Source organism: Barbus barbus (genome assembly GCF_936440315.1).
Source record: "Barbus barbus genome assembly, chromosome: 47".
NCBI lineage: Eukaryota > Metazoa > Chordata > Actinopteri > Cypriniformes > Cyprinidae > Barbus > Barbus barbus.
The window spans coordinates 11600201-11608592 of NC_136725.1; the positions used below are offsets into that span (position 1 = coordinate 11600201).

Sequence of the window (8392 nt, forward strand, 5' to 3'; positions counted from 1 at the left end):
TGTTTCCTGGTGACTCCACTGAAACTTTCAAGATAATGACAGAAGTTATTTTTTGTTTTTACTTTGTTCTAACTGTTATTAATTTTTAACTGGGTATGAAAAGATGAATAGCCAACTAGGCAAGCCATACTTATCAGTATCACAACCTAATATTCATTACAGTCTTCAGGATCCCTAGAAAATCACAGGTTAGTTTGATCAGGGTTTGAGCTCAACTCAGTGGCCTTCCAGGACCGGATTTGAGGAACTCTGCTATAGAGCGATAATGTAACGAATGAAGCTCATATGCATTCAGCCGACCACCAGCAGGAGCCCTCTTCCAAATAATAACAATGAACTGTTTCTTACTGTTTTTGACCTGTATAAATAGTCATGCCCTTCCCTAGATATTTGCAAAGTATTGCCAGTAATTTTCACTTTCTTACTGAGCAGTCTTTATTTATTATTTTTTTCTTCTCTGTTTCATTGCCTTCCTGTTTTGACCATTGTGTCTGCCTTGTTGAATATGTTTTTTACTTTGTGCCTTGGATTTGTTTGCTGTATTTATTAAACTTTCTGCATTTGGATTCTACCTTCGCCTCCATGTTGAATTCCACACAGAAAAAGTGTGAATGGTTTTCATTGTGATAATACAGTGTGAAAATGATTATTCCTTTATTCCTAATAAACTTATAGGACATGTGGAAAAAACAACAACGCTGAATGTCACACTGTTTGTTCACAATTTGCGCATTAGAAGAAGATATAATTGGTCTGTGGCTAAATAAAAAAATCAATAATATAACATTTTAGCTAATATATATATCTACAGGTATTTTGTGAAAACTGTCGTCACATATGAGGTTCCATTTCAGCTGGATACGGTATACAGCAGGGCAGCTCACTAGGTTCTGAAACACAGCTAGTAACATTAGTATTATTTTTTTACATGACTAAGAGAGGTGGAGTTGGACTGGCATGTCATTCTCCAAACCTAAACAAATGCAAAATAGACCACAAAAACAAGTATTCAAACAGAGGGTCTGAGAAGTGCTTGTTCACATTACCGAAAGCAACTGTTATTGTTCTCAACCAATGTGTTTGTTACACAAAGAGTGTAATTTTGGTAAAGGAGTACAGTTATATTAAAAATAACTGCACAAGATAATTTTTTGTCAGCAGTACTCATGTACTCATATCACATGTTCTAAACCACACAGAGATGCCTTAAAAAAGAAAAAGCCTAAAAGCAGAAGTTCAGAGCTATGCAAACCACTTGATTCTGTAACTTCTAATAATTTCACATTTAACTCCAGCAGACTGAATATGTCTTATTATGGCAATATTAACATTCCTGGGACACGTAGGATGGCTGGAGATAAAGAGGAGATGGATATCTATGCTAATGCAGATGCTCATGATGTCAGGACAGAAACGGAGAACACCAAGAGACACCAAACACTTCAACACACAGGTACTGAGACTCATTTCATTATAACAACTGACACACACACACACACACACACACACACACGTTTACTTAGCTATCTAAATGGGGACATTCCATAGGCGTAATGGTTTTTATACTGTACAAACTGTATGTGCTATTGCCCTACACCTACCCTACACCTAAACTTAGCCCTCACAGGAGACTTTCTGCATTTTTAATAACTTTGTTTAGTTTATTTTTAAACACGTTTTACAAATGAGTACATCCCCAAAGGGAGGTTTTGGGAGATTTTGTCAGGTTTACCTCACTTTTGAGTACAAATTTGTCCCCAAAATATAGTTAAATAGGTACACACACACACACACACATGAGTCATTTTAATGTTTAAGAAACATTTTTCTTCATATCGGTCATCTTCAGAAAGCCCCAGAGCAGCTGTAGTGTGTTTGGTGCTGCTGTGTGTTCTTCTGCTGACTGCAGTCATAGTGCTGTGTGTCCACATCCATACAAACAACACAAACTACACACAAGAGAGAAATGAGCTACTAACCAGGAATACCAACCTCACAGAAGAAAGAGAACAGCTTCTATCCACAATCAAAGCTCTTAAAGACCAGCTAGCAATCAAGAATGAAAACTTTACAGCTGAAAAGAAAGAATTATTATCCAAAAATGACAATCTAATGAAACAAAGTGAACAGTTAAATCAAGAGAACCTGCGGAAACGTCTTGGTGAAATGGGTAATAATGACCACAACTATACAAATATTATTCCACAATCATTGGGTACAAACTGTTATAAAGACGTTGTGTAGTGTGGATGAGAATGAAGTGCTAATAGTTGAATTGTCTGCATTCACAGCGAAATGGAAGTGCTATCAATCCAGTCTTTACTATTTATCTTCTGAGAGGAAGAGCTGGGCTGAGAGCAGAAGATACTGTACAGAGAGAGGAGCAGATCTGATCATCATAAACAACAGAGAGGAACAAGTGAGTAAAGGATATTGTGTTTGCTTGAATGTAAAGTCTGCTGAATTTTGTCCTTATAAGAATTTCATCTTTTCAGGAATTTGTTAGGAAATGGTCTGATAAAAACAGAGTCTGGATTGGTCTGACTGACATTGATGTGGAGGACAGATGGAAATGGGTTGATGGCAGCATAATGACCTCTGGGTGAGAAATCAATGAACTGATTATTGTGTAATATATAATTCCCACAGTCAGTATCATATCACATGCAAAACAGCACTGAACATCTAATGCTGATCTACTGATGCAGGTTCTGGATGTATGCTGAGCCCAGTGGATATAGAGGAGAGAACTGTGCTCTAACTGTTGTAGGAGAATGGGCTGATCATCCATGTACAGAGGAATTTAATTGGATGTGTGAGAGGAGCACAGTGTAAGTCACTGAATGAAATGCATGTGCATTCTTACATCCAGTTTAATTCACCCAAAGAGGGTTTCAGGATCTCAGTGGTAATTTTGCTTTAATGCAATAAGGGATACACTTACAGTCTTTACAAGGTCCTAGATCATGTAATGTTTGCAACATAACTTTTAAAACTGCTTTATGGAGGTTTTGCTTACTGAAAGTTTCTGTATGTTGTATGTTGTTAAACAACATTACATCCCTTGTTTTTTTATTCCTATGAAAGATTAAATATGATGCTACTCTGACTGTTAGGTGCTAAGCCCATTGTGTGTCATCTCATGTTTTAAAAATAATTATGAAGGCAGCCACCAACATGTGAAATATAGTTTAACAATGTCACATGTAGCCTATTATATCCCATATGGCATCTAACCTAACCAAGGTATATTAGCAAGAAGGCTGAAAGTAAACTAAATTAAATGTTTCTAAAATGTACACACATACTTAAGCAAGCCTGTTTTAAAGAATGTTTTATTTTATTTGACTTTTATTGGACTACTTTCGTTTTCTTATTTTATATGTTAAGTACTATTAAATTGTGAAATGAACATGATTTTTGTTATCAATGTTTTTTTTTTTTTTATTTAGATTATTTATTACTATTATTTTTTATTATTATTTAGACATTTTAAAGGTGATTAGCGAATATGTAAATCCAACAAATGATGATTTGCTCTGCATGGCAGTGTTTATATGACTATTTGAAAGATACATATAAAAGGGAGTTCAAATGTCAATCCAGTGAGTTTTGAGCTGCTTTGGTGGTCTATTAGCTGCAACCACAGTTTGTTTTGTTTGTCTTGTTTGTCAAGGTCACCAACATGAAAAATGTCCAGCTTGTGTAATACAAATGCTTCAAAGCAATTCTAACCATAACACAATAATCTTGTATTAACTAGTCATCATATTTTGTGAAACCTTAACTCAACCCGCATTACATCTTAAAAAACCTGGATATTATAAGTCTGATTTTATAGTGTGTAATAAGGATATTTCTAGATCTGGAAAAGTTATATAAATTAATACATTACTAAAATACCATGAATGTTTGTATAATGAATATAGATTTTTATTTATGCCAAGCTCTAAAATATTTATTGAGAAACTGTGAGTAAAATTATTTATAGGGGTGGTTGACTGTTTTTTTCTAGGCTTGTTCATGTTTATGGGGTGCAGTCTAATGTGTTAATGCTTCATTTAAAAAAAAAAAAAAACAACGCATAATTTTTCACATAATTTACCTTTATTTCACACCGCTCTGTCCCTTCTCTGATAAACGTACTGATCATTTCCTGCTTTTATGAAGCTCCTCCCTCAGAAATAAACGATGGGCTCAGATTGGTCAGATTGGTTAGCAGTGCGTTGTGATTCGCTAAACCGCCTCTAGTGCGCATCTAAATGTCCCACCCCTCACCTCAGCGGCATGTGGTCCAGTTGCACTGTAAACAATGGCGTCATCTATATTGCTTATCAATTTGAGCCCGATTGAGACGCAGAGGATATTAGTGAAGAGGATTGTGCAGAACCTGTGCAAGGATGGCTTTTAATGGTAGGCCTAAGTTTTTTGTTTGTTGTTGCCTCATACTTTTAGATACGCTGTTATTTGTAAATGCTACTACGTTAGCTTTTAATATACAGTTTTATTCTGATTAAAGCTTTAATACAGTAAAGCAACCACGCATGTGTCCATGTATAATGCTTGTCATTGCTATGTGAAAATAAGTGTATTCACTGAGCTGATGATCTGAATGAGAGGAGATGGGGAGATGCGAGGAACAGTATTAAAGGGATAGTTCACCTAAAAATGAAAATTTGATGTTTATCTGCTTACCCCAAGGGCATCCAAGATGTAGGTGACTTTGTTTCTTCAGTAGAACACGAACAAAGATTTTTAACTCAAACCATTGCAGTCTGTCAGTCATATAATATCAGTCGATGATACTCACGGCTTTGAGAGAAAAAAAACAAACATACACAGACAAAACCAAATTAAACCCTGCGGCTCGTGACGATACATTGAGGTCTAAAGACACGAAACGATCCGTCTGTGCAAGAAACTGAACAGTATTTATATAATTTTTTACCTCTGATCTGCCTTCGGTCTTCTTCTTCTTGCTTTATGGCGGATCGCAGTGCATTACCACCACCGATCTCTCAAATGGACCATTGGCACTCTTTCTACAACCTCAATTAGGAGTGTCAATGGTCCATTTGAGAGATAGACTAGAAATATCTGAGGTTATTTATGAGAGTGTGAGCAGGACTGAGCTTCAGGACATGAACAGAGGGACAGTGGAGATGATGCTGGATATCTGTGACATAAGAGATCATGACTTCAGGAAAGAGTCAAACACACACACCAGCTGCTTCAAATTACAGGTAATCACTTTCACTTCTATGATCAAACGTATAAATAGGTAAAAACAATAGTTTGCACATGTTCTGTTGTTTCACATCATGTCTGTGGTGTTCAAGGAGTGATTGTGTGAGGAACAGAAACTCCAGAGCAGCTGTAGTGTGTTTGGTGCTGCTGTGTTCTTCTGCTGACTGCAGTCATAGTGCTGTGTGTCCACATCCATACAAACAACACAAACTACACACAAGAGACACACCAGCTACTAACCAACATTACCGACCTCACAAACTGCACAGTTGAATTGTGGAAATGTCTTCATGAGAGCAGACAAGACTGTTTGAAGAGAGGATCGGATCTGATCATCATAAACAACAAAGGAACAAGCGAGTGAAAGCGAAAAGAGAAAGATTGTATATGTTTGTACATATATGCATATGCATATACTTGCTATATATTGTTCTTATTCTCACAAACATCTTAAAAACAATTCAAGATGCTTGTCACTAGTGGAAAAATGCATATAAATGCAAATAAAATGCCTTGATTAACTAGCCTGCAAAGGAAAAAGACAGACAATAAACCAATACTAGAACTATAGTAAAGAATAGTGTTAATGAATTTTGTCCATTTCTCAATATGCATTCTGATGAGATCTTGTTTCCCTGTGTACACATTCTGTGTCATCATCAACTGCCAAAGTTCAATTTCAATTCTCAAGAATGCAAGTACAGAGCGTGCACAAGATTACCAGGAGGCGTTCTTGATACTGAGGAAAGCATTGAATACAGACTTGAAAAACTGAACTGTAAGAAATCGTAGCAGGCAGACAATTTTTTGACCTTTTGACCTTTGCGATGTTATATTTATTGTGCATTTAGTAGAGCTTTCATACTATTTAAAATGTGCTGAGTCATTTGAGCAACAAGATCACAGCACATGTCTCGGCTTTTCAATTTTGCTCTTTCAAGGTAGCCTGTGTTCTTGGAGATGAGCCAAACCTGAAAACTCAAAATTGACAAAAAAGTCACTTACTGTGTTCAATTCCTTGCATGGAAGAAAGCCTAAAGTGGTAAAGGTGTCTGTAATGGGTATGGTGTTGTTATTATAATTAAAGATTCAACCAACTGAATTAAAGATTAAACTAAGGACATTGGGCATCCTGACAAATATAAATGTATATTTGTGTATTAAGTCAACTGAATTTATTGAATGTAATTGTGTTTAATAATGCATTTCATCTTGTAAGCCTTTTGTTAGGAAGATTTCTGGCACTGGAGTCCGGATTGGTCTGACTGGCATTGATGTGGAGGACTCATGGAAATGGGTTGATCGCACCAACATGACCTCTAGGTGAGAAATCATTAGATTGAATGGATTGGTTATTATGTAATAATGATTCTCAGTCAGTATCATATCACACAGAAAGCAGCACTAAACATCTAATAGTGATCTGTTGCTGCAGGTTCTTGAATCGTGGAGAGCCTAATGGATATAAAAAAGAGAACTGTGTTTTCACTAATTTTTCAGGGTGGGTTGATAATTCACGTGGTTATCAATGGATCTGTGAGAAAAAAAAATGTAAACCACATATTGGTTAATGTAGTTATTTATGAACATGTATCAAGTTTTTTCTTTCTTATAGGGACAGTTCAAAATTAAAATTCTTTTTAATTGCTTGTGCTTGATCATAATATTATTATTACGTATTATAAATGATTGCTAAAATTAAATATTGTGTCCTGAAAGCATATGATAAATGCTCAGTTTATAATTTGTCCTATATGCCAATGTTTTTATGGCTATATATGATAATAAAGTTCAAATGTTACTTTCAAGCTGGTGTTAGTATGCTTTCTCTTAGTTGCTGTTCTGTGCTTTGATTTGTGTTTATTAAAGACCGTACAATTTCAAATCAAGATCATCACCAACACAAATAGACCCAGCTATTTTACAGACATGGTTTTCAGAAAGATCTTTACAACAACAAAGTCCTCTACTAACTAATCAACATCTTTGCTGCAGAACTTTTATTCAACCCACATTACACTAGAGTTTCAACGTGGACGTCATTATCAACTAAACTTCACAGAGGTGGAGGTTAGAGGAAACGTGGAAAAAATTAGTATGTGAGCTAAACCATGAAGAAGGATAAAAAGTGACTCGTCAAACAGCACTACAGAGAAGTGAAGTATCTGCACGGGTCTTAATGTCAGTAACTTTCTCTTTATTTTCAAGGCCACGATTTTCGTCCTTGATGGTGAAAAGCTGAAGATATTCAATAATTCACCTCACACTGTTTTCCAGCAGCGCCAAGCGTTCAGGCTAGCTGAGACTTGAATGATAAGTATTTAACAGGGATCAACACAACACACACATTTACACGTTTTTCCCTGAAACTGCTTATCCTGAGCTCCTATATTCTTTCTCTATGTCTGACTGCATTTACCACTCTGTGAGACGCCACGGTTTGTTCATCAAAGTAAAAAATGGTCTTGCTCTTGTGTTGTATACAGACCCATGGTGTCCATCTTTTAATTTTTAACCACTCAGGGTGTGATGACATGCTGCATTCAAGTCCTCCTGGGATTTTTTTGTTTAAAGGGATAGTTCACCCAAAAATGAAAATTACCCCATGATTTACTCACCCTTTAGTCATCCTAGGTATATGACTTTCTTCTTTCAGATGAATACAATCAGAATTATTATTTTTTTTAATGTCTGCTGCTTTGTACTAGCAGTGAGTAGTGGTCCAGATTTTGAAGCAAAATAAAGTGCATCCATCCATCATAAAAAGTGCTCCACACCAGGGTTACCAGGTTTTCACAACCAGAGGGTAATATACATGTTTTTGGCAGGGATCCCGAGGTGGTATTTTAGGGCCTAAATATCACGTTATTGAGGTCGCTTCAACCCACTGCCATGGTGTTAAAAGTAGCCCAATTCAGTGGGAAAACAGTGGACTTGGCAACACAGCTCCGCACAGCTCTGGGGGTTAATAAAGGTCTTCTGAAGAGAATTGATGCATTTGTGTAAGAAAAATATTCATATTTACATCTTAATAAATCATAATCTTCCACTAACTGTTGTACGCACGTTCATGAAAGAGTGCCGTCCAGCAGATGATGTAGGAAGCAAAACAAAACACCGGACACCAATTAGAAGTACAAAACGA

General features: G+C 36.2%; 1 protein-coding gene across 1 annotated transcript; it reads left to right on the forward strand.

Annotated features, from left to right (window-relative positions):
- Positions 1–1239: 1239 nt before the first annotated feature.
- LOC306865425 (uncharacterized protein) lies at positions 1240–3416 on the forward strand. Its single transcript, XM_079410009.1, has 5 exons — positions 1240–1453; positions 1850–2170; positions 2292–2419; positions 2496–2602; positions 2709–3416. Exons 1-5 carry the CDS (start codon positions 1306–1308, stop codon positions 2833–2835), a joined length of 831 nt encoding a protein of 276 aa, XP_079266135.1. The 5' UTR covers positions 1240–1305; the 3' UTR covers positions 2836–3416.
- Positions 3417–8392: the final 4976 nt, after the last annotated feature.